The sequence below is a fragment of the Balaenoptera acutorostrata genome, chromosome 1, assembly GCF_949987535.1.
Source record: "Balaenoptera acutorostrata chromosome 1, mBalAcu1.1, whole genome shotgun sequence".
In the NCBI taxonomy this organism is placed as follows: domain Eukaryota; kingdom Metazoa; phylum Chordata; class Mammalia; order Artiodactyla; family Balaenopteridae; genus Balaenoptera; species Balaenoptera acutorostrata.
This window is the reverse complement of record NC_080064.1, coordinates 2,181,289-2,207,305: the sequence shown is the minus strand read 5'-3', so window position 1 is coordinate 2,207,305 and position 26,017 is coordinate 2,181,289. Positions and strand designations below refer to the sequence as shown.

Sequence of the window (26,017 nt, the reverse complement as noted above, 5' to 3'; positions counted from 1 at the left end):
TACACTTGGTGTCTTTTTTATTTCCTTCTCCCACAGCGATTTCCGTATGAATTAAGAACTGCATCTTCCACGTGGGCAGTTCGGGACTTCTAGTCTTGAGGATGTAGACCCTAATCACATATTCAATAAGTGCATCTACGGGATTTTCCTTTTTGTAAAAATTTCACGAACAGACACGATAATGACTGCTACACACGAGCCATGCACAGTTTACTTAGAACAGAAGCAATTTACAATCGGGGGACGTGGGACACACACCAGCCTCCTTCTCAATGGTTTTTTAAAAAAACATTATATGAAAACCAGACATTTACATTTGATTTCTTTCTTTTTCAACATTATATAGCTCTAAAAGAAAAAAAAAAAAAAAAAGAAACCGAATCTGTAACGTAACAATGGTGAAGGATGCCCGGACGCACAGGATTGGCGTGTCACCAGCGTACACATACAGATGCTTTCAGTGCCGTCTTCTGACACGGGGCTCAGCTTCCCTCGTCTGGAACAGAACAGAGGATGCAAAATGCACGGAAAGGAACCTTTAGGGTTACTTTGTTCACAAGTGAATTGCACATTTGGAAACTCAAGCTGCCTTTTCATTTCATCTTCTTTTATGTTTTTCCAAAAGTGGTAATATGAATCAGTGACAGAAAAGAAATAAAACAAAAACACTGGAATGGCAGGAGAAAAGGATCGCTCCTTGGAATAACGCGAGGACGTCTTAGTCACAGTATCACTCATTGCTACAGAGACACAGTTTCATGGCTTTTGAGACCCGGCTGACCTCCACCGACCAGGAGCAGCTGTATCTTCGCGTCCCCAGCCGGGAGGGGAGCAAGGTGCCCGGCTCCCTGTCTGTCCCCCTACCCCGGGCAGCAGTGCGGGGTGCTCTCCCGGGTGGGTGCTGCCCCTTGCCCCTCCCCCCTCCCCCAGGACAGCACAGTGAATACAGCTCAGTAGATTTCAGTCACTTGGGCGGGGGTGCCGGGGCACAGGGGCTGCATAATCCAGTGCTTCGAGGCTTCGGGGCTAACACGAGGGATGCGTATTCAGGCAAGTGCTTTGTGAACTGAGGAAGCAGCCAGGACAGAGAAGGCCGAGGGCCCTCAGGGTTTCCAGGGCCAATCAGGGTCGGGACACACTGGCTGCACTCTTGGCTTCGTGCAGGAAGGCCACGCGGGCCGGGCCGGCTCTCAGGCTCACCCCATCCACTCATCCGCACCCCAGGGTCCCAGGCCGGATGCAGGAACTCACGCCCCTGGGTTCAGATCGGGGGGCTTCTGGGTCCCACTCATGAAGGGCTGGCTGGCCAAAGCGTTGGCAGCCCTGGGATCCTTCCTACCCGATGGTCCTGGGAATGAGAGGGTGTCGGTCTGCGGGGGACTGGGGTTTGAGGGGCGGAGGAGGGAAGGGTGAGGAGGCTTCCTTTCGAATTTCCATTTGGGGGTAAGTGTCCACAGTCCAAAGAGGGAAGCAGTAGAGGCTGGACCGAAGGGCCCTGGCCCCGGGCACACCTGGCCCAGTGGGACACCTAGTTCACAGCCCTGACCCTGGCCACCCGGCCACGGAAACAGTGGTCAGCCAGCCAGCTGCCTGCTGCGTCTGCGCTCTGAAGCTGGGATCTCGGAATTCTCCAGCCCAGGCTCCCTGGCTCCCAGACCCCAACCCCAGAGGGTCCCCCGGCACGTGGAGGCGTCTGGGCCTGAGCAAGCGGCTGGTGCTGGAGCCCGGGGGGCAGAGAAGGACCGGAGAGGGGGCAGCTCGCTGTGGTTGGGAGCAATGCTAAGCTTCGAAACCGGGCTTCACAGACACACCAGGCATAGGAAGTAAGTGCTCTCTTTGTCCAGGGGTACAAGGGCAGACCGCCCCCCCCCACCCCCCAGGCCTGCCAAGTGCTCAGGCCAGAGAAGAAACTGGGCTTGCTCTAATCGTTTTCAGAGGGACAAGAAAATAGGACTTAAAATGTGCAACCGGGGTTCTTGGGGAAGGGGAAGAAAAGAAGGAAAGGGAAGAGATAATGTTTAAGAAGATCGCCCGCAAAAGTCCGACCGTGACGGTCACAGAGAGGCCAGAGGTGAACGGCAGGGCCGGGCCGCAGGGGACAGACCCTCGGGTCCTGTTTTGCACTGAGAGAGTCATATCGCAAAAAAAAGCACACACCTTATTCTTTAGCAGAAGAAATCATATAATTTGGGTTTACAGAAATGGGGAGTTGGTATCTGAGGTTGACTTTTCAAAGGGGTCCCATCTCGACGGAGGGGAAGTTGGAAATCCCTACACACCAGGCGGGTCTGGCCGAGGCGGGTCAAGGGTGCCTACGAGCTGGTGTGAGCCGTTGGGTCTGCAAATCCTTACGGGTGTGGCCGCAGCCCCGCTCCTCCACCAGCAGCTTCTCCAGCTGCCCCAGGGCGACCTTCCAGCCGGCGCCCACGTGCGAGGTGCTCTGAGCCTGTTACCTCGACTGGATCTGGGAAAGGCCAGAGCCCTTTCACGGGGACCCGCAGGTCTGTGCGCCCCCGGGGACTCCCCACCGCAAGTCTCCAGCGCGGACCTGGACCCCCAGTGCCCAGGTGGACGATTGTCTTGGCCTGGAGTGGCCGGACGGTTGGCCACTCCACAGCCGTTTGTATTTTCACACTTTTTTTAGGGCAACTTGGGAGATTTTTTTTTTTTTTTCCTCTTCTTCTCAGGATGCTATTCTTCTTTTTATCTTCCAAACAAGAAAAGAAATAAATAGAGCACTTGTCTTAAATGCAACTGAAACTCAAATTTAACAGAAACACATGATTGTCTGGAAAACGGGCAGCAGGATTTGTTGGGCGGGGGACGCGGGGTATTTGGCACATTCAAAACCGCCCCACTCCCTGGTTGTTGATCACACATCACACGACCTTATTACACGGTTTTGGTCCTTCACTAGATACTTATATTAACATTATTTCTTCACAATAAGAATGTCTAATGCCAAAAATACTGTTAAGGAAGAAATAAAATAAGAAAAGAAATGAATTAGAAAAAATTACAAGTTATATACAGATTAAGGTCAATTCCATCAGGGAAAACAAACGATTACTCGAAATTGGCCCCTATGGGAATAATTTAAAGCCCATCCGAGTGGAGAAGTAGCCTGGTCCCCGGGGAGGCGCCGTCCCCACGGGGCTCTGCTGCCTTTGCTCTTTGCGGTAGGTCGCGTCTGGACGCCCTTCGTTCTGGAGCCGGGTCCCGCCCGCCAGGAGCCCACACAAAGAGCGAAGTGGCAGTCGTGTCCTGGGGTGTCAGGTGCACGTGGAGCTTGGCGGCCTGGAGCAAGGGAGCCTTGGAGTGTGGCCCCCGGTGGCCCCCGAGGAGGCCCGCTTCCTTCCCCTTGTCCGTCTGACCGGGGGTGGGTGAGGGTGAGGGCTGGAGATCCAAATGTGACCGGCAGGCCCTGCCTTCTGAAGGATGGTGGCGGGAGGGCTGGCATGGGGCGGCCGAGGCACAGCCCTTGTGGGGAGAACATCAGGGGCCCAGCCATCGCTCCGACCGCCCCCATACAATCGGGAGTCCGGGTGGGGGCCACGGGCACGAATCACATGGCCCACAATGACAGGCACATTTCCGAGTCCCAGCCTTGGGCCAGCCCAGGACACCGCATCTGATTCCCGGGCACAGTCTGCAACTGCTCACGGGAGTCGGCCCCCCAAACTCAGTTCTGCCCGGGGGAGGGGACCCCAGAATCACCTTGGCTTTACAAATACGGTCAGAGATAGAAAATTTCTTCGCATCTACAGTATAAAGAACACCCCCAAACGCAGTGCTGGTTCCCAGGCAGGTTTGGGTTTTCAAATAAGCTGAGATTTCAAAGCAATGCAAAATTACTTTTAAAAAACAATTGGCAAGTCACTTTTTGATTTTTTTTTTTTAAAAAATACTGTCTATTTTTAAAACCACATGCTTAAATAGACTCTGTCGTCAATAAGATTACCAAAAGGGTCATTCTTGTAATTTTCATTATAAAAATCACCTGGGCGATTCCCTCTTTAGAGCACACCCATCTGTCCGTTCCCTCTCGAGACACCACGCGGGCGCCTGGGAGCGGCCCGCCGGCCTCAGTTTGGGGTTCAAATCCCGCCCTCGCCCATGGGCTTGACTCTGCGAAGCAGCCCCCCTGCGCTGCGCCTGGACACTGAGCTGAACCATCTCGAACGTCGTCCTCAAGACCAATTCTTAGAGCCGGTGAAACCCTACGACGGCTCCAAGGACTCCGGGTTCTGAGTTTTCGTTGGAAAAGTTAAAGTTGAACCGTGGCGGGGGGCACAGACGCTGAGGAGAGGTCAGACGCAGGTGACAAGGGGTCTCCTCGGCCCCGGGCCGCTCCGGCTCCCCGAGGCCCTGGCCTCCATCTTCCGCAGCTGGGATTTCTGTTGGGATGTCGGGGGCCTGTGGTGGCCTCGCTTGGACTCTGACCCCAGCCCTTCCTGGGGTGGTCAGAGGTGATTGATGGGGTTGAAGGCTCCGGACTCCGGCGTGGTTCCCGCCATGTTCAGCCAAGCGTCCAGAGGACTCTGGGAGGAGGTGTGGAGAGGAGCGTCCTCGGAAAGGGACAGCATCATTGCGTATGCCTGGTGGAAGAGAGGGTGGGGCACACCCGGGACGGGCAGGTGAGCGGTGTGGCCAGGGGTCCTGCAGACCCCAGGCCGGCCCCGTCCCCTCCCGGCCTCCCACCCGCTCTGGCTGGCCTCAGCTCCAGAGGTAGATGAGGGCAGAGGCGCGGGGGGCCGGGCCACAGAGGAGGAAGGCGCGGTGGGAGGAGCTCTGTCAGGCGCTTGTGCAGAGTGCCACCAAGACCCTCAGCCTCTTTGGGGCATTTCCCCCCTTGCAGTCGCCTCCGCATCCCCTGGTGATCAGCACACGTTCCCAGGCAAGCGTGCTCTTTGGGAGGGACTGGGAATGCTGGTAGTTATCGCTAAGACCCTGTCAACGAGGCTCAGGCCCTGCCTGGTGGGGCCTGTCCCCTGTGGATGACCATGGTGGCAGCACAGAGATATTAAGGGGAAACGATGTGCAGTGTTTCTGAGACGTGCCTCTGGCCTGGAGCCCGGCTTAGCCCACAGGGCGTGAGTAGACGGGACTGGGGGCCGCTCAGGGCAGGCGGGCTGGGGGGATGTCCGCCCGAGGTCACGCTCCGGACAGCATTAGTAAAAAGACGAAGACAGACACGCAAACGGCTTTTGCTGAGGCTCAGGTGGGCCGCAGAGAACTGAGGGAAACCCCGAGCCCCCCAGGCTGGAGAGAAGCAGGAGGCAGGCTCCTGAGACGCCTATGCTGAGGAACGAGACGTGCCCAGCCAGCCGGGTGCCCGCTGACCCCGTCACAGCTGCAGCTTGCAATCCTGACCCCCGACGGGGCAGCGTGCCTCGAGAAGACCCTGGGCTATCATCACCCCTGCTCGGGTAGAGGCAGAGGGAGGCCAGTGCAGCCACGAGGGCAGGACACCTGCTGCGGACGCCTCCCTCCAGGGACGTGAGGACGGGGACCCACGTGTCCGCGAGCACTGCGGGGGGGAGCGCCCCCGTGACGGTCCCGCTTACGTTCATCTGCCCTCAACCTCTCCCTGCCCCACCCCGCTTGTGGGCAAGGGCAGTCATTTGGGGGTCTCTCTAGCCGATGCAATGGGCACGGGGGGTGTCCCCCAGGCAGACATGGGATGGCCACAGAGAGAGGCAAGGCTGTCCCTGGTGGAGGGGGCGCGGCTGCCGCCTGCCCTCCAGCCTGGGGAAGGTGAGGGGTGGGCTCTGGTGGGTACCTACCTGGTTCTTAGCCTGCCTGTACAGGGTCTGTTTTAAAGTCTCAGAATCTAGGGTGGAATTAAGCACATCTTTAACTTCAAATGCTTCCTCAGCTGCTCTGCGGAGATCCAGCCCCTTCCCAAAAGTCGGCATCGGCTCCAAAGCCAACAGACCTCCTGGGTGCTCCTCAACACACCTGCACCAACGACCGGAGAGGGGCCTGCCGTTAGCCGGTCTGGCCTCTCGCCACCTCTCTGACGCCCCACGGCTGGCTCCGTGCCTGCATGCACGCCACGGCACCTCCACGGGCCACATGCACGAGGAGACAGACACACGGACACGCGGACACCTGGACGGAAGCCACACGGATGCAGGAGAGCGACGGAGGGAGGGCACGGAAGGAGGTGGGCACGTGCACACACTGCAGGCAGCAGGCAGGGCGCTTGGGTCTCGGCGGTGGGGGGCAGCCAGGGACGCCTCGGTTCCCGAGAACCTGGGCGGCTCTGGAGAGGCCCGGGGCTCCTGCTCCCAGGACTCAGGGCTGGGAGGAAACGGGCCATCTCGGAAAGGCCTCCGGGATCTACGGGCCTCCCCCAGGAGGATCTTGGAATGCCGGCAGCATCCCTGGTGCCGAAAGGAGGCGGCGAGCAGTCGGGACCTGGGGGACGTGGCTGTGGTCCACCTGCTTCCAGAACTGTGGGTGCTCAGCCCCCACCCCTCACAGCCCGCTGGAGGCCAGATGTCACCGCTCCGGGTTCTTCTGCAGGGCCGGACACGGCCCGTGGGTCCAGGACCAGCTCCCTCTCAGCCTTCCCCTGCCCCACTCTGCTTCCAGGCCTGGGGAAGCGTGTGTGTGTGTGCGTGTGAGTTTGGGGGGCTGGGGCCCTGACCCCCCTTTCCTGGGGCCCGGCCTCCCCCTTGCCTGCACACAGAAGTCCCTGCAGTAGGAACGCCTGCTGGGAAGCAGGGTGAGCCCCGCTGGGCGGATGGCAGGTGTGGGAATGAGGCCCCCCGCCACGGTGCTCGGCCCCGCCCCCGCCCGGGTCCCCCGGCACGCGGGGCCCCCGGAGGGCCGGTGCCCACCTTCGGGTGTGGTCGAAGCCCACGGCCAGCGAGGCGGGCGGCACCTCCTCCTCCTCATCCGCGTAGGCGCCCTGGGGCTCAGGGGTGGGGGACGCGGTGTCGTCCTGCGACCTCCCCGCCAGGCTGTCGTCGTCCTCCAGCTCCTCCTCCTCGTCTTCCTCCACATCCTCCGGCTTCCCGCCAGCCAGGCCCGGGCACTGGGGGGCACCGTCCAGGTCCTGGACTTCCGGCCTGAAACGACACGGAGGGAGTCGGCCACAGACGCCCGGAGGCCAGCGGGTCGGCTCCAGCGGCTTCAGCTCCTCCGCCCTCCCTGATGGACCCCCTGCCCCCTGCGAAGGCAGCCTGCCCGCCGCGGTCACTGAACCCTCAGAGCCGGGGTCCCGAGTGGCTCTTCCGCACCCTCGGCCTCGGCTGCCATCCTTGTGGAGGGAGTGACTCAGGCAGAGAAGGGTGACTGCCGAGGGCCGGGCAGGGGCCGGGTGGGGACCGCTCGGCGGCAGGGCTCCTGTCATGCCAGCGTGGACACCGGGCCACTCAGGGGTTCAGGGAAGGAAGCCACGGCCGGCCTGGTGGGGAAGGGGGCTCTGGGCTTGGGCACCGCACAAGGGGCGCCCTCGGGGAGGCTCCGAGCACGGGAGGTTTGCCGGCCCAGCCCTGATGGATGCCTGCTCCTCCCCGCCCGCCGTGAGGACACGAGGATGGGGCGGCCCCTCTGCAGACGGAGTGTCTGGGATCCAGGGTCCCGGACCATGCGGACCGGGCTGTTGTCAGCGATGGAAACCCGCCAGGGGAGTCCCTCCTGCAGCCCGGACCCCACCTCATCTCCCTCAGGGTCCCTGCAGCCGGGCGAGCCTTTCCCACCCCGGGTGCTCATGACTGAAAACAGAAAACAAGCAGTGAGGGAGAGGGTGAGCAGTCTCTTCAGAAAACGTCCCCAGCTTTGTCTCGTTCGTCTGCAAGTCTGTGACCAGGGGCTGTGGCCACAGGTGGGCTGGGCCCGAGGCCATCTGGGCAGGTGTCCGGCACGTGGGCAGAGGGGGGTGGGGAGGGCGAGGCACAGGCTTCCTGAGCCCGAGTTCGGAGCCCCCGGTCTCCACTCCTCCTGGACCTCACACGGCCCACGGAGTCTGTCCACTGCTGTCAGGGGACACTCGGGGTCCCGCTCAGGGCACCAAGGCGAGAGGATACGTCCCCCCCCGAGTGGTCACCACCTCCAAACACAGAGAGGGTGGGGGGCCGGGCTGGGCTGGGGGAGACCCCAATGGCCCTGCTTTCGGCCGTCCCTGTCTTCACTTCTTCTCTTTCCACGGGGAAGTATACGGATGCTGAGAGCTGACCTGACCTCCAGGACGGGCAGGACCCCAGCACGTTTCCCTCGTCACCAGGTGCATGCCCGTCCACCGCGGTGAGGCCCCCAGAGCCAGGTCCTGCCTCCCACTCTGGGTCTCGGCAGGGTCCCCTTGGACAGGGCTTGCCATCTCGGAGCCCACGCCCTCCCAGGGACGTGAGAACAGGCCCCACGCTGAGGGCTGATGCACAGCACAGGTGGGGAGCCCTGGGCCCTGGGGCTCGGATCAGCGCAAAGCCCTGTGTGTCAGTTTAGCAAACCTGAGCTCTCTGTGCAGGTTTATACATAAGCCTCTCTCTGTAGGAGCAGGAGCCCTGAGCGCTTTGTCTCTGCGTCCCCAGCCCCGCCCTGCATAGAGGGTCTGCTCATTGGTGGGAGGCCTGCATCAAGCACCAGAGCTCACTGGGTGGGTGGAGGGGTGGATATGGCAGGGACAGAGCGGGGGTGCGGGGGGTCTGGCTGGAGACGGCTTCGGACAGAGAGGACACCAGGACGAGTGTCCAGGCCTCCACACAGCTGTCTGGGGTGGGGGAGTCTCCCCGAGGCCACCGTACCAGAGCAGCACGGCTGCGGCTCAAACAGCGGGGAGCCATCCCTCCCTGTCCTAGAGTCTAGACGTCCCAGATCCCGCTGTCACAGGGCTGCTTCTCCTGCCGGCCCCTCCCCTGGACTCCAGTGGTCTGCTGGCGACGCTTGGGACTCCTTGGCTTGTGGACACATCACCTGATCTCTGCGTCGTCCTCACACGGTACCTCCCTGTGTGTGTGTGTCCCAATCTCCCCTTTCTCTAAGGACACCAGTCCTATCGGATATGGGCCACCCGACTCCAGTAAGACCTTATCTTAACTAATTATAACTTAAGACCCTATTTCCAAATAAGGTCACACTCTGAGGTGCTGGAGCTTAGGATCTCAACATAGGAATTTGGGGGGGACAGGATTCAGCCCAGGAGTTTCTGGGATTGTAGGGCCAGGAAGCCTGGCAGGCCCTGAATCCTCACTGACGGTCAAGAGAAAGACGCTGGTTCTGGATGATGTTAGTATTGGCCCCTAACAGGACCACCAACATCCTAACGCTTTCCGCACATTAGCCGACAAACGTCAACCGCGAACATGGTCTCCACTTCCGACGACGACGTGCAGGCACCTCCAGTGGCCCCCGGCTCCCGGGACGCAGCGTCAGCAGGAGGGGCTAGCCGAGGGCCTGGGTTGGCAGGGTGGCTCTGCCCTGGCCTTCTGAGGGACGTGAGGCCAGCCTCCTCTGAGCGCCACTGACCCCCGCCCGGGGGCCCTGGTTGAAGTGTTCTGCTCCGTGGGGTTAGGATGGTGTCGTCCCCTCTTCCCCCTGGGGACAACCCCTCTGTCTGCTGGCTCTCCTGGAGCGTCCTCCTTGTGGCTGAGAGCTGGGCCTGCCACCCAAGCCTGAGGTGTGGGAGCCACCCCGGCGCGGCCGCCCACCCCAGGGAGGATGCCCCGGGCATGTCCTTGTCAGTTCTTGTCTGGCTTTGCCCTGGGCACAAAGGGAGAGTCTTTAACAGCCAGGACGTGCCTCGTGGCCTGGCCCCTGGGTGCTCAGGTCCGTGACTTTCTCTGAAGGCGGAGATCACAGAGCTTGAACTACGGCAGCTCTCAGAGCCGTGGGGTGCTGTCTGAGCACAACTCCGCACCCCGCACGCCGGGAGCGGATGGCAGGGGCTGGGTTCCCATGAGACCATAGCGTGCGCCCAGAACCAAGGATGGACATGGGCACTTTGCTGGCTGTAGAGCAGGCAGGGCTGCCCCCAGGAGTGAGGTCTCCACTGCCAGCCAGGGCTCTGGGATGCGCAGCCCGTGGCCAGCCTCTCCCACGTCCCCTCCTCTGAGCCTACCCAGGCGCCAGGTGAGATCACCTTCCCGGGCATAGATTCAGGACTTAGCAGAGCCAGAAACCGTCCAAGTGTCATGTCATGCCCATTTGTAGATTTGACAGGTCTTTTTGGTGCCCCTGCTCTGCCCCCAGGGGCACCAGTGATGTGGGAACAGACAGGCTCTTGGGGAGCTGGGTGTCCTGGGGGACCCTCGTCACCTTGCTGGGGATGGGTGGGGAGGGACCCGGGCCCTGGGGCCGCAGAGCCACAGCCCACCCACTCCTCTGGGCCTCTGCAGAATTAGGGGAGCACATCCCTGAGGACTCTTGGAGTTTGGGCATCTCTGATTCTCTGCCAGCTGAGCCCTGGGATGGAGGTTATGCAGAATATCCTCCGTATCCTTGAATTCCCAATTCTGCCATTCTTCTGCCTCTGTGTGTGTGTATTTAAAGGGGCAGCACTCTTGCTAAGAAACCTGTTGTGCCTCGGATTAAATAAGAATGTCCTGGAGTTTCAGAGGTGTGGCAGATCTCGTGGCAGGAGCCGTCACCTGGCCCATGTTTGGCTGCACGTCTCTTAACCGTGAGGCCAAACTGCCATTTAGGCCTGGTGCTGGCATTGCACTGGGCATGTGACACACGCCATCAGGCCAGGGTGCTTGTTCTAATCACCCTCTGCAGGTGGAGAAACCGAGGCAGAGAGGGGGCTGGGACGGACACGGGCTGCAGAGCCCACGGGCCTCGCCCTGTGCGGTGGGCCTGGGGTCCCTGGTGCTGGGACGGGGGACCCTGCTGTGGGCGTGACCACACAGGTGACCATGCAGAGCCCAGCCCTTCCTGGGGCCCCGGGATGGGTTTCTTACCGCTTGTCCGTTCGCGTTGTTGCTTGGTTCATCTCGCTGTTGGCAATAAAGTTTCTGATTTCTGAGAAATAGGAGTCTTCCTTCTCATCTAAAAGTGCATGGTGGTCCGACTCGGAGGCGGGGGAGGAGGTGCTGGTCCCCAGGTGGTTCGTGAGGACCCCCGAATGCTGGCTCACTGCAGTGAGGGGGGAGCATGAGAGGAGCGCGTCCCTCAGCTGAGCCCCTCCCTCCACGGCGCACCAGTGACGGGGCGGGCAGCCAAGCAGGGTGCGCATTTGGGGCGGTCTTAGGGAACCCACTTCTTAGGAAAACCCAACAGGACGAGATTCTCCTTAATGAAAATGGTTTGAGGGGTGACTGCAAGCTTTCCCACAGAACTAGCATGTGTTCCCTTCCTGCCCCCCCCCGCCCCTCCCCACCGGACAGACCCCCACCTGGCGCGTGCTCGTGCTCGTGCTTCTTCAGGTGTCTGTCCAGGTTGGTCTGCTGCCCGAAGCAGCGGTTGCACAGGTGGCACTTGAAGGGCTTCTCCTTGTTGTGGATGTTCCGGACGTGCCGCTGGAGGTTGGAGGAGATGCTGAAGGACCGGTCGCAGTACTTACACCTGTAAGACACGGCGCCTCAGCGGAGCCCCCGGCCTTGAGGAGACCCCCCAGGCCACTGGGAGGCGGTCCTGGCAAAGCTGCCCCTGGAAGCGGGGGCACCCCCCAGACCCCTGGGCGGCAGATGGTGTCGGACTGTGCCCTGAGCAGGCGGGGGGGACCCTCTGGGGCCTGTACCCCTGGGTAGGCAGCACCGGGGCCCTCTGGGGTCTCCGCACATCTCTCGCCCTCTCTGCTGTCTGGGTCCGCCCAGCGCGGAGGCCAGGGCCTGGCGGTCCACGGCAGAGGGCGACGTGCCCCCAGCAGCCTCAAGGGGGCACCCGCGCACCAGGAAAGATGCTCCTGGCAGGTTTTCCTGGGAAGGAGGAGCCCAGACCGGCTGCCTGCAACCTTCCTCCCTGGCGGAGAACCGCACCCTGGCCTGGTCCCGGCCCCTCTTCGCAGGTCCTTGGGCGGACCGCATCTCCCTTGGGGCCTCAGCTGGCCAGTCCATTGACAGGGCGCGGGGGCTGCCCCAACTCTCTCGAGCATCCTTCACTGACTGCCCTGAGGCGAAGAGGGCTCCCAGCCTCACCCCTTCAGGTGGCCTCCGTCCACGGACCCCCTTCAGTGGGGGGCGCCCTCAGCCCCTCTGCAGGGGCACCCCCTGCCAGGCTGCACAGCACACTTGGGAAATTAGAAAAAGACGCTCGTTCCTCCAGATGCTTCTGTTGTCAGAATACTGTCGTGACCCCCCAAGTTTACCAGAGCAAAGCACTTTACTGACGGGAAGTTGCCATGAGGCACGATTGCCACGTGCAGGTCCCCGTGGGTGTGGGGCCTCGTGCGGGCACAGCCTTCACGACCACCCTTGGCGGCCCCGAGGGCGGGGAAAGAGAGGGTGATCACCAGGGGAACTGACAGCGAGGGCCTGAGCGACACCGGCCCTGAGAAGCAAGAAGCAGAGAGAACGAGAGAGAGAGAGAGAGAGAGAGCCGGGCCGGGGGACGGAGGACCCACAGCCGCCAGCTCTGCAGACACTGCCACCTCCTCCTGGCGGCAGGAGTCCCGGCCAAGGCTGTCCACCGCTCCCGCCCGCTCTGCATGTCCAGCTGGGCCATGGCAGAGGCACTCCGGCTCAGGGGTCTCCAGTCGCACACGTGTGCGTGCGTCTCAGCGTCTTGCACACACGTGTGGCTATGTACACGCTTGTGGGTGCGTGTGCAGTGTGTGTGCACACGTGTTGGTGGGCACGCTCGTGTGCACCTGGCCTCAGAACTCCTCCAGGGATGCTCATCCAAGTCTCAGAGGCACAGGTGCACCGAAACATCCATCCCTGTGCTCAGGTCTCCTCCTGCTTTGGAAACGAGCTTCCATGGAGCGACAAGCAGAGAGGCGAGCACGGCAGAACGCTGACTGGCCGAGCCCTTCAGGAGGCAGAGTCTATGCAGCCAGTGCAGCGGGGCATGAGCTCGGGACATTAGGTTCACCCAGAGGGCGTGGCTGGAAGGCATGGGGACCTGTCCTGAGGACGCGGCCTGGCATTCCTACAGGGGCCAGTGGCCGTGCTCCAGCACAGCGTACTGGTCACGAGCGCTCGGTCATATGCACGGGGACGTGCCTGAGGACGCTCTGGGGCCCTGGCCTCCTATCTGGGGACGGGCTGGCGGGGACTTTCCCAGTGCCGCCCACCCAGAACCCGAGGTGCCCGCCTGACACTTGACATTCAGAGGCTGGCCCTGCCCGGGGAGTCTGGGCAACCTCAGTGTTCCCAGGGCCCCCGAGGAAGGAAGCCTGAGGACCCCACTAGCCGCCGCCGGGGCTCAGGAGCTGAGCTTTCCCTGCTCGAAGGGGTGGCAGCTTTATGAAGCTCTGTCCTGGTAGGTTGAGGGGCTCCAAGTTACCCCCACCTCCCGTCCTGCGGGATAACCCCTGGGGAGAGGGGCCCAGCTGGAGGGAGCCCCTACGGCTCCCCTGGTGTGATTCTGGGGCTTCATCTACTCAGTTCCCGAAGCTTCCGAATTCTGCCTGAGGCCAGGCTGACGCTGGCTCCCTCCACAGCAGGCGGGCTAAGAGCTGTCCGTGATCTGCACGCTAACCCCCGGGCTCCTCCTGAGCCGCCCTCAGCCTTCTCCGCTCCTTGGTGCCAGGCCGGCCTGCTGGGCCAGCTGAGCTGCCTCCGGGCCCCTGGGCGCCCCTGGGACGTGGGGCCTCGGTCCTCCCACAGCCTCGTGACTTGGACCCACGTCCTGGCTGCCGGCACCGGGAAGGTGGCTATCTTGTCTTTCTCAGCCTGCGGTGCCAGGGCAGCTGGGCTGGGGCTCGAGCCCTCTCCCTGGCTGGGCTGAGCAGAGATACTCGGGTGTCCTCTGACCTGGTGCTCCCCTCCCAACGGCCCAGAAAGGAGGATTTTTACATCCCAGCCTGCACCGTCTCGCTCCCCCACTCTGCCCCTGGCACACCCCCGAAGTTACAGAAACCCTCCACCCCCAGTGGTGCCAAGCTCGCCCGTAGGGCGAGTGCAAGGCCAAGCTGGCCCCAGCCCGGGTCTGGGCGCTCGCCCCCTGCCTGTCCAACAGGCTTCACACGGGCTGCGTGGTGCGCCCGCCTTGGTCTACACAGGTGCCTGCACGCTTAGCCTTCCTTCCCTGTATCTTTGGAAATTCAGGGACCCTCTGCAAGCTCCACCAGCGGCCGTGCATTATCCCAGAGCAGTGGGAACCCTGAGTACGAAACAGGATTGGATGAGGAGCTCATCACAGACTTGAGACCTCCCACCCTCAACCTCTGCGGGGCTGGGAGTGGCTGGGGAGGGCAGCGACGCATTCAATTTGGTCACAGAGTCCTGAATCTGGCCCTCTCCTCGTCCTAATCTAAATAAATGGCCCAGAGAAGTACATTTGAAATTTAGGGGACTGGTGAGCCCAGGGCTGCGAGGGATCCGGGCTCTCAGAGCAGCTGGGATTTGCGTTGTAAATAAGCTGACAAGTGGCTAGTGAAATTTATGGCCGTGCTGTATAAAATAACACTCCATTGCGCTCCAGCAGGAGTGGGAGAGCAAAGACCGGCTGGCCACGGCGGCGGGCAGGAAGGGCCTTGAGGGGACCTTGCTGTGACCGCATCTGCCGCCGCCCTGGGAAAGCCAGCCGTGGTAGAGACCCAGCACCACGTGGGGTGGGGGGGGGTGTGAAATGGCCCTTGGGGGGCTGGCAGCGTCCTCCCCGGGACCCAGTGGGGCCACACCAGCCATCACAGGGAGAAACGCCTTTGGTCTTTGTAAAAGCCGGGAAAGGAAAGAAAGAAGAGATTTTGAAACCCAGCCCTAACAATAAAACGAGCAAAGAAAGGACACCTATGGGCCACCCGTAGCCCTGACGGAAATGGTAACAGGACCTTGCTGGGTGCTGTGACTTAACACAGTTAGCGAGACGGGGAGCCAGGGAGGAAATGCACTGCAGATGGGGAGGTGAGCATCCTTAAAGCCGGAATCCCAGGTCCCGCCAGGAGCCCATGGCCAGTCCACGAGCGCTCGCATCCAGAGTGTGACTCGAGGCCCCCCACCCCTGGGCAGCAGCTGGGGGGACCCCTGAGCGCGGCGGCTGCCAGGACAGATGAAGGAAGCGGTCCCCCTCGTTCCCAATCCAATTTTTATATCTCTCCTCCCACATCTCAATAAGCCCTCCGTGCTGGAGCTTGAAGGAATGTGTCATCAACTGCCCCTCGCCCTGCAGCTTCACCCAAAGATCTCTAAGCCAGGACACGGGCTGGGCCGGGCAGAGGTGTGACCTCCTCTCCAGCAAATGTATCAGTCACACTAAGGGGTCTGTCTTTCTCTTGCTTGCGAGGGGCCCCTGACAGCCGGGCCTGTCCTGGCACACACGCAGCGCACACACGTGGGCTCCGGGCAGGCGGTGGGCGGTTTTCATCAGACCCGGCCTGGGCCGGCAACGGGCTTCTGTGGACAGACCTGCGCATTTTCCTTCTCCAATTCAAGCCCTTCCGATTCACAGAGTGAGCCCAGAAGCCTCAGTGACGTCACAAGCACAGTCCCACACCCCAAACTCCTCATCGTAGGCTGCCTTGAACCAGACGTGGTCAGGATTTGCAGTGCAAACTTTCAAAGCAATCATTGTTACCCACGTCGAAACTCACAGGTTGGAAAGAGCAAAAGAAATCGATGATAATTAAACCCTTCTATAAACACGGCCCGACCCCCCAGGGGCTCTTACGCGCAACACTGTCCAGAAGTTGGTTCCCTTACAGAAAACACACGTGGCTCCTTTTCAGGGAGGGAACCAGGCCACACTAGCCTCTGTTAAGTTGTAAGTCACTTTTTGAGGGGAATGGGGGGCTGTGTGTTGTGGGCAGGCCGAGGGCACTGAACAGACGACGTGAGCTGACGCTTACCCGGCCAGGACAGGGCATGGTGACTGTGACACTTGCAGGAGCCTTGTGTGGCCTCCCGGCCGAGGGATGGGGACATGCCCCCCATCTCCAGGGCCGGTGGGTGACTCCCAGCTCTGTGCGGCGGCCAGAGGACAGGAATCTCATGTTGCCAACTTAAAACCACACCAAACCCCTTACTGCCGATGGCTGCTGTTCACCAGACAGCCCAGAATGTCGTCCTGGCATTGGGACCAGCATTTCCCCAATTTGCCTCATGGTCACCATCCCCTGGGACTCGCAGGGTCCCCCTGGGTGGGGTCCCCAAAACGCAGGGCACTACCCTCAGCTCTCTTCCTGCCCGACAAATGCCCCAGGGACCAAGGGGAAAGGCCATGATCTCGGACCCCTGGCAGGCCAGGGGCGTCTCTAAGCCTGGGAATCCCAGTCTTTGAAATGGGGTGATGCCTCCACTAGTTGTGAACACGAAATGCACTGGCTCTCACACCCCCCACGCGCTTGTGCTCACACCTCTGCAGGCAGGAGCCCAGGCACCGAGGAGCGAGGTTGGGGGCAGAGGCGGCTTCCGTCCAGGGCGGTCAGGGGGATGTAAGGAATCCCTCAGGACGCCCCAAGCTTGGGTGGGACCCGAATTTGCATGGAGCTCCTTTTCCTCTGAGACCAGCCCACCCCGCCTTAGGCGCTTGCCCTGGTCCCCTGCCCAGGGCTAGGTCAGCGATGGCTGACGGCTGTGGTGAGGTGAGCGGAGGTGGGCTGGGTGGTGGTGAGGCTGAGGCCTCCCCCCGCCAGACCACCCCTGGGCCTGGCTTCTCTGCTCCAGTCGACACCCCCGCGGCAGGTGGGAGGGCTGCTCCTGGGCACCCTTCTGGGTCAGTAGATGGGAACCTGCTGGTAGCCTAACCTTTACAGCGCCCCTGGGCGCAGGATGGCTGAGGGGCCAGGAGGGAGGGGCGCAGGAAGTGAGCTGGTGCAAGCATGCTGGCTCCCACCCACTGCCCGTCCTGCCCGCCAGGAGCCTGCACCCCCTACCGGGCGGGCTCCTACCTGTACGGCTGCTCCCCGGTGTGCGTCCTCAGGTGTCTCGTGAGGTTTGCTGATCGGGGGAAGATCTTGCCACAGTACCTGGAGTGGAGGGGCGGGGGAGGGATGCGTGAAGCAGACGCGCCGCCAGAGACGCGGGCGCCCAGGTGCTTTCCTGTACTGTTTCTCCCACACCTGGGGGCCGGTGGCCCGGCTGCACACCCTGCATTTCAGTCTCTCCTCAGCCCCGGGGCCCAGCGGAGCCTCACAGAGAAGCTGGACTTGCACCACTGAGCAGACGGCACCGGCCCACCCTGGCCCGCTCGGGGCCGTCCCCCCGCGACCCCCCCGCCGCCAAACAGTTTCTCAGCCCCGGAGCCCAGCCTTGGCCGAGCCGGCAAGGGCCGGCCTGCACGAGCCCGTGCACCTGGGGACGGACCATCTCTCCCCAGCACTGGGCTCCCCACCGGCTCCCAGAGCTGTGGTTAAACACTGACCGCGGCGCCTCAGCCTCCGGCCTTGCGAACTCCGACCGGCTGGCCAAGGTTGCACTTTCTTGCGCTCACGGGAGCACAGCTTGGTGGGGGGCACGTGCATCTTTGGGGAATGACGTCAAGGGGACAACGGGCCATCGGTTGCTACCACGCTGTACCCTGGCTGAGACTGAGAGCTTTCTCCTGGAAGTGCAGGCTCACGGGCCGGCGTGGCACCTGTGGCCACTGTGCGGGGGCTGCCCCAGGGGCTCTCAGCATCTCACCTGCACGTGTAGCGCTCCTTGCCCTTCCTGAGGATGGGGTCCGAGAGCGTCGGGGGCGGGGACCGGAAGTTGAAGGGGTGGGGGGGGAGGGGCTGCAGGGAGCCGCCGGATTCTGCCTTCATGGCCGCGAAGCTCTCCAGCTTCTCAGTCATGGTCTCGATGGCTGACATCTGTTGGCAGGAGAGCGGGAGAGACTGTGGGGCGCCCCCGAGCCGCTCCCTCTCTTGACGCACGGGAACCCGCCCCCACGGGCATCTGGGGGTCCTGGATGACTGAGCACGTCACGGGCCCCCAGGACAAGGAGGTGGTCACTGGAACCCGTGGCCTCCTTCTTCTTGACCACTGGGCTGGGTTCCTTCCCTTTCTGCGGCCAGCCCTGCTCTTGTCCTTGCCGGAACCCCCTCACAGTCCAGGGTCTAGGCTGGGGGAGCCGCCACTGACCTTCCGCAGCCAACCTGTGCTGGTTGAGACGTGGGTGATGCAGGCTGCTGACACTTGCAATTACACAGCCCTTTACTTTGAAACAAGCCAGCAAGGCCCTGCTGGCTCAACCCCCGGCCAGCACTCCTGATGGCTAGTTTGGGTTAAAGACAGAATTACATCCAATTTTTTTTTTTTTTTTTTGAGTGGTGAAAAATTGATAGCTACCTGAATCAATCTCAGGTTAAAACATGAATCACGAGCCTGAGGCACTACCAGCACCTAGTGGCAGCAGGCCATAATTGCGGGCAAAGTGCTAAAAGGAAATTCAACAGCCGAAGGTTGGATTCCACTAACTAAATGTTTGGAATGATAACTCCAACATGACACGGCACAGGACACGGTGACACGGGCAAGAGGGGCTGCCTCTCTGCTCCTTGCAGATGCCGAGGCGTTGCCTGGGGAGGAGAAGGGAGTCACCTCCTCCTGGCATTGGTCATTTCCAGCTGGTGGGCAGGGTTCTGATCAGAATCCCAGGCTGCACCTGCCCTGAGGCCCTGGGGCTGGGGGACAGGAGAGGGGAGGGGGCTGCACAGGCCTCAGCAGCACTTCTCTCCCAGAGAGTGCCCGCTGCAAGCCAGGCCCCTTGGGAGGCTGGGATGAGACCAGAAAAGGAAGAGCTTTCATTATGCCCTGAGCCCCTCAAGGTTTAGGCTGGGGAACAACCGACTGGTTACAATAAAACACCAGAAAGGGGTTTACAAACAGAAAATGGGGTCCATCCTAGTGGCTGAGGCCTCCCTTGACCCTGGGCTGCCTCCTGGGCCCTGGCCAGCTCCGTCCAGTTGCAGGGCTTTGGGCCTCGCCATCCTTGTGGGGCAGGCACGCTCCCCATCAGATGCACACGATGCTTCCAGCCATGGGTGGCCCCACCCATCCCCACTGATGGACAGATGGACACGGCCTTGGCCCTCAGCTGCCGTCCAGCCTCTCATTAGCCCCTCCATGGCCTGGACGATGGGGCCTGGGCATACAGACTGCTGTCCATCTGCTTGTGGGTCTCAGTTTTAGCCACAGCCATGGGAGGCTCGGGGACTCTCCACCACCCCAGACTCCCCAGGACCCCAGAGTGGGCTGGCAGGACTGCCTCACCCTGCACCCCATATACCCGCACATCGGGCCTCAGCAATGAAAGGCCCTGGCAAGGTCCTGCCAGGCAGCTGACCAATGCAGGCTGGCGTCTTCATGCAGTGGTGACCCCTAGACTTTCTAGAGGCCGCGACTTCTCCTGTCCGAGTGATGGTCTGACCTCAGACCATTTAATCAGGTGACTTACTAGTCCTCTCTCCCGCCCCCACCCCTGGCTCTGGGCCCACGGGCAGGCAGCAGGGGTGGCAGGTGGGGGGAGCGGGCAGCAGGGACAATGGGCAGCCGGCCCCCCGCCAGGCCCCTCTTCCTCAGGCCTGGGAGGGTCCGGCCTGCCTGGCCCGCTCCGCCTGATCAGATATTCCCGGCCGAGCTCCCACACAAACACAAACACAGGATGTGCCTGGCTGGCCTGCCGGCTTTTTCCAGCCGGTCCCGAGGAAATCAGGGGAAGTTCTTAACCAAACTCCGAGGCCCCAGCAGGACAATGGGAGGCTCTAAGTTTAGCTGTGAACCCAGGCAGGGCGCAGGTTCCACAAACCGCGGGGTTTGTCCCAGGCGGGAAACTCGGAGCAGGAGAACAATGCCCGGGTCTCGAGTCTGGGTCCAGGCCTGTCCCACAGCTCAGCCCCCGGCCCCTCCGGCTGGGACAGGGGAGGCCCGTGGCTCTGGGGCGGGGGCTGGGCCCCAAGCAGTGAGGACAGGTGGGCACCGGGGCAGGGAATCAGGGGGACTCCGCCGGCCACGCTGCTCACCCCCTCTTCTGCCACCTCCCTGCACCCACCCCTTGGGAGGACGCGGCCAGGGGGACACAGGAGTGCCTGTAGGCTTGGTGGGGTCTGCGGCCACTGCCCAGACTTGGGGGTTCTCTTTCCCAGACCCCTGATTCTAGTCTTGACAGGCGGCCTCTCCACCCTCTGCATCCCCGGGTGAGGGCGGTCCCCCTGCCCACTGCCCCCGGGACGCCCGGCCCTCGACGCCAGTCCCTCTACTGCTGTCCTGCCCCCTGCCTCTGCTCCCCTGCACTCAGGCCCTTCTTCTCCTGCTCTTTCCCCTTAAGGATCCCCGAGTCCCTCGTACCAGAGAGACTGCTGGCGTCCATGCCTCCCCGGCTCTCTCGTGTCTATTCTCCCTACATTCAAAATTCTTGGGTTCGCTCCATCCGAGCTGCTGCGCACCGCCCCATGCAAGTTCACTCCCCCTCCTAGAGCTTGAGCCACAGGTCACTGGGGCCCCTTGTGGACCGGGGTCCTTGGCTGCCTCGGAGGGACCCACAGGGTGCTCCCACAGAGGACCACCCTCCTTCCTCACCTGTCTTGGCCCTTCCCATCCTCCCCAGCCTCAAAGGGACCCGTGGGTCTGCAGGAACGGGAAGCGGAGACCCGCCTGGGGTGTGCGCCTTGGCCCGTACGGACCTTGGGGCCCCTGGCTGGGCCTTACCTGGGGGTGGAAGAGCAGCGGGGACGGCCGCAGGTACTTCTCCTTAAGGGCTCCCACCGGGTCGGTCACCTTCCGCTTCTCCACCCTGCTGGACAGCAACACAGAGGGTTACGGACCCCACCGAGCGGCCCAGCGCTGGGCGGGGAGGGGCTGTGGCCCCCGCCCCTCTGGGCGCCCACCCGTGCCCCGTCGGTCACGAGGTGGGGGGGTCACCACGGCGGCCCAGCTTCCATGTCCCCTGTGGCCACGTCTCACCTGACGCTGTGGGGACGTCCGTGACCCAGCCTCACAGTTGCCTGCCCGAGCACGAGCTCCCCATCACCACGCCCAGGTCTGTAGCCCTTCGAGTCTCCCCAGCGTCCGCCCCCCTCCCCACCCCCCCAGCTGCTGGCACCGAGGCACGTGACGAACGCTTGATGCTGGAGCCAGGAACCTTCTGAAGGGCCCGCGTGCACCAGCCTCTGCCAACTGGCCTGTCAGCCCAGCGAGGGCTCCCCCGAAGCAGAATGTGGAGCACACGGGGGCTGCCGCCTACCCCCCCGTCCCTCTCCCTCCCGGCCCACGGCACGGGCGCTCTGCCCGACTGGGCGGATACACGTGAGTGACCGGTAGGTCTCTATCCTGGGGAGGCTGCAGGGCCTCCCCGCGGCAGCCAGGCAGGGTCTACCTAAAACCTCAAGACAGCTGCTGGAGGTGATAATTCTAGAATATTCCCCAAATGCCAGGACAACTGTCAGTCACAAGCGGAGGAGGTGGCCATCCCTCCTCTCCCTGACCCCTCCTCTACTCTGTCCCAAGGACGCCTCCCTCAGTTTCCCCTGGGGGGGGTGTCGAGATTTACAAAGTGGGATTTGGGGAGGCCTGCCACCTCCCCACAGGCACCCACAGCTGTGGTGACCCGCCACCTCGCTCGCCCAGGGCCACGCTCCCATTCCTCTTAGGCTCAGCTCTGCCCCCAGGGGACTGGCTGGGGCCTTGAACGGAGCAGGACAGGGATGGCCGCAAGGGCAGGGGCCCAGAGGCGGGAACACCCCACGGAGCGCAGGCGGCCACAGGTGACCCCACCGAGACCACCAGCCGGGTCCAAGGGGAGGAGGGGGTCTCCATGTGGGAAGTTGGCTTGAGGGGCACCTCGCTTTGCAGGGCTTAGCAGAGGCCCTGTTCAAAGCTGGACTGAGTTGGCCTTTCAACAAGGCCCCCTGGGGGGGTGGCGTGGGCCGAGAGGAAGAGGCCCCACGTGGGGGGGTTGTTAAATGTCTTCTTCTGCCTTTTCCCGACTTCTGTGTCTAGCGGCAGCCCAGCGGGCTGCTCTGAGCGACCCCCGCCAGCTGACCCCACAGACCCCAGTGGACACGTGCTCTTCCAAGGCGCGTGGCTTTTGTCACCACACTGTCCCCAGCCCATCTTGCAGAGACAGCAGCACGTGGCAGTGAGAGGGGCTGGAGGGCTGGGGTGTTGCCAGCCTGGCGGTGTTAAGATTCCTCCAACCTGGGGGAGGGAGGATTGTGGGTATATGTCCACAGTCACTGCTGGGGCGTGGCCCGTGGGGAGTTTTGCTGGAGTCACCCCAGAACCACCCAGGAGCTGAGGGGACCCTGTCCCCTAGCCCTGGGCCAGCCTGTTAACAGGCAGTGACAGTCGCCCACACCTTCACTTGGAGGGGAACCTCCCCGACACCATGAGTGTTTATCTTGACTGGGCTTGGGGGGCGGTGGGGAGAAAATTTGGAGCTAATCCACTCTCGGGCATTTTGCTGGTGCCTGTGTACAAAGTTGGGGGCCAGGCAGCCCCGCCACCAGCCACTGTACTCTAAATCCTGAGGGCAAGAGCCTAGCGCACGCCGGGTCTCGGAGGAGCTCGGACAGGACCCGGGTTGGGGGCGCCTGTGGCCAGTTCCCGCCTCGGGGCCAGACTGACTGCTCCCCCAACTTCCAGGAAAAGGCCCTAAACCAGGCCTGGAGGGGGAGGAGAGGGGCACGGAAGGGTTGGGGTCCAGGAGGAGAGCTGGGACGGGGTGCACGAGGAGGCCAGGGACTGAGCAGGAACAGTTAACCGAGAGCCTCTTGCAGGCCCGCTGGCTCCAACTCCGGAGGCCCGACTAGAAGTGTCCCTCCCTAGGTCTCCAATCCTGCCCCCGTCCTCTGCACAAGGGCGGCTCCTCCCGGGGGCATCCTCCCTCAAGCCCCAGGTGTCTCCTGGCTCCCCGTGGGTCCCGGAGATTCTTATTCTAGCTGGCAGATGCTCCCTGGGCCTTTGATGGCCATGTTCACCCCAGAAACCCTATGAGCCGCTGTCAGCAAACCATCTATGGATGGCGCGTTCTTAAAGAAAGACCCAAGGGGGGCATTTTTCATGTTTCCTGTGATGACGCCAGCAGGACCTGGCAGGAAACGGGGCCGGCAGGAGACACAGGCCGGCCAGGGCCCCGGGTGAGCGTGGAGGGCGGGGACCCAAGTGGGCGCCGGAGGGCGGGGACCCGAGTCGGCGCCAGAGGGCGGAGCAGGAGGCCGGCCCATCTCCCTCGCTGGCAGCTCTGCCATCATTTCTTTCCACTGCACCTTTAGCAGAGGTGACCTCACCTGCACACCCATCCCCAGGCCCTGCGTGGCCCCTGGGGAATAGCAGGCACGCAAGCCCTCAAGGCGGCCACATGCTCCCTGAATGCCCGTGTGCACACACTTACGTGTGTGCACACGGGCCCCTCCCACACAGAGCCGTGGGCCTGTATCAGGGGCTGAGCCAACACGCCTGTCTGCCTGCCCCTCCAGGCCCCCCTCCCAGGCCCGTCCACGGGCACAGCCCCCTCCTCAGGGCTCAGCCTGCCCAGCACCCCCAGGACACGTGTGGTGGGCGGTCAGACCCCTCTCACCTAACAAACCCGCCTGATCAAACCGTGCCCAGAAGCCGGGGAAGGGGATTCAACTGGCCCCTCACTGGGAAGGTATCATTGGAATGGGACACTGGTTTTTGGCAAAACTTCCAAAGCTTCCTCCTTCCTCCCTCCCCCTCCTCCCACTGGGGACCAGCAGCTCCTCCTCTGGTCTCCCCTGGGCCACCAGAAGCCCAGCTGCGGAGCAGCTACAGGGAAGCAGGGATGCTGAAGCAGAGGGAAGAGCCAGGAGTGCCGTGGGCAGAGCCTGTCCAGAGAAGGTGGCCGGAGCCTCCAGCAGGCAGGTGTCTGGGGTGGAGCCTGAGGGCAGGCTGCCGGGGGTGGGGGTAGGTAAGGGCTCGAGGGAGGATGGCGGGGGTCTCCCAGCGGCTGTCAGCGAAAGGGAGCCAGGGGTGCCCAGGAGACCCCACCAGGGGCCCACCCCAGGAAAGGGCCGAGCCGGGCATGGACCCCAAGCGGCACGGACACCCCAGAGCCGAGGCGCCTGCTGAAGCCGCAAAGGCAGAGGGACGAAGCCTGGGGGGGCAGGCGAGAGCGTCCCCTCCCGCCGCGGTGCCCCCCTGGCGGCCCACCTGGGTGGCGGCCCCTCTGGAGAGCGGGTGAGGGCGGGGCATGTTAATACCTGTAGATGGGGTCCATGAAGAAGGGCGACGGCCTGGCGTAGTGCAGGGACGGCTGCTGGGGCAGCTGCGCCGGGCACGCCTTGGGCGGCCCCTCGCCGGCCCCCAGCCTGCGCTCGCCGTACACGTGGTTCTTGCGGGGCTCCCGGGTCGCTCCGTTCTGGCTGGCCCGCACCCGGCTGCCGATGCTGAGGTCCAGCGGCTGCTCCTCGCCGGACGCCGGGGCCGGGGGCGCCTTGGGCGCCGGCAGGACGGGCTTGGCCTCTTTGGGTTTGGTGGTGAGGTCGAAGGGTGACTCGGCGCTGGGGCCACCGGCCTTGAGGGCGTCCCGGGGCGACTTTGGCTCGGCCTTGACCAGCAGGCTGTGTGCGAGAGCGCGGTCTGTGAAGGGGTACAGGGAGTGGGGGAAGTTGGGCAGGAACTGGAAGGGGAACACGGAGTGGTAGGGCAGCGCGCCCAGCTTCTTCTCCTGCATGCCCATGAAGCCGGGCCCGAAGTACTTCTCGGCGATGGACGCGATGGCCTTGATGGAGTCGCCCGCGGCGCCCGACGCTGTCAGCAGCTGCTCCTCGGGCGGCGGGAAGAAGTGCTGGGAGTAGAAGGCGGGCACCTCGCCCACGCTGTTCGGGGCGCCGGGGGCCGCTGCGCCGCCCCCGAGCTCGGCCTTGCCCGCGGCCACCTTGCCCTTGGCCTTGGCCTTGTCGCGATCGCTGTCCGCGTCGCTGTCCAGGTCGGAGCCCGTGCCCGTGGTCGTGTCCAGGTCGGTCCCGGTTGTGGTGTTGATATCCTCGAAGTCGCTGCCGTCTGACAGGTCACTGCCCCGGGGCTTGAGCTTGGCGGCGTACGCGTCCTCCAGGCGGCTCTCCGGCTTCTCCTCGGGCCCCGCGGCCGCCGCGGCACCCTGCCCGCTGCTGCCGATGGCGGAGACGAGGGGCAGGGCCGGGTTGCCCAGGGGGCTGGGGAGCTTGGCGTCCTGCGTGTGGTTCCGGGGGCTCTTGAGCAGCGGCATGGGAGGTAGCAGGGGTGGCCGGGGGTACAGGGACGGAGGGAAGACGCCCGGGAAGCCGGGCGTGAGCGCGGGGAAGGCGGGGGGCGCCGCCGAGAAGGGCAGGCTCCCCGGGTGCGGCCTGGAGGGGAAGTACTCGTTGAAGCCCAGGCCGGCGTGGTTGAGGCTGGGGGGTGGCTTGGCCTTGTCCATCATGGGGCTGGGGGTCAGGGGCAGGCCCGGCGCGAAGATGCCGCCCGGCGTGTAATGGTTCTTGCCCTCGCAGAAGCGCCGGTGCTTGTTGAGGGAAGAGGTAGTGCTGAACATCTGCCCGCAGTCCTTGCACTTGATCTGCGTGCGGCAGTCGGCGTGCATGCGCTTGTGGCGGCACAGGTTGGAGAACTGCGTGTAGGACTTGTGGCAGACCTCACCTGAAACGTCAGCAGAAGCGAAGACCGGCAGCTATGAAATGATGGAAACCCTGGGCTGCAGGGTCCCGGGGGTGGGACCGGGGCGCTCCGGCCTCGGGGACCGGAGCAGCGTGTGCTTAGGTACGTGAGCATCTGTGTGTGTGTGTGTGTGTGTGTGTGTGTGTGTGCGTGTGTGCACACGCAGGCATCTGTGTCACTGTGAGTACCTACATACGTGCTCACATGTGTATGTGTGCATGCATGTGCGTACACGTGTCCGTGGGCACACGTGTGCTTGTGTACACACGTGTCATGCACGAGTGTGCATGTTCACACACGTGTGTACGTTGTACTTCAGGTGTGTACGTCATACATGTGTGCCCGCACGCGTACAGATGCACGTGCACCCTACCTGGGACTGGCCTCTGGTGACCGGC

The 26,017-nt window shown here is 62.9% G+C and overlaps 1 protein-coding gene across 5 annotated transcripts in view; it reads right to left on the bottom strand.

The window, feature by feature from the left end:
- Positions 1-2,165: 2,165 nt before the first annotated feature.
- PRDM16 (PR/SET domain 16) overlaps positions 2,166-26,017 on the bottom strand; it is a 326,016-nt gene continuing 302,164 nt past the window's right edge. For 3 of the 5 annotated variants that reach the window (XM_057533380.1, XM_057533389.1, XM_057533401.1), the window contains 9 exons: positions 24,188-25,601; positions 20,676-20,763; positions 17,670-17,839; positions 16,937-17,014; positions 11,342-11,511; positions 10,908-11,082; positions 6,849-7,079; positions 5,787-5,961; positions 2,166-4,598 (listed from right to left, as the gene is read on the bottom strand). In XM_057533380.1, coding sequence (XP_057389363.1) covers positions 4,464-4,598; positions 5,787-5,961; positions 6,849-7,079; positions 10,908-11,082; positions 11,342-11,511; positions 16,937-17,014; positions 17,670-17,839; positions 20,676-20,763; positions 24,188-25,601 — 2,636 coding nt within the window. In that variant the 3' untranslated portion in view covers positions 2,166-4,463. The remainder of the gene's footprint in view (positions 4,599-5,786; positions 5,962-6,848; positions 7,080-10,907; positions 11,083-11,341; positions 11,512-16,936; positions 17,015-17,669; positions 17,840-20,675; positions 20,764-24,187; positions 25,602-26,017) is intronic. The other 2 variants (XM_057533384.1, XM_057533393.1) reach the window with 2 other exon arrangements.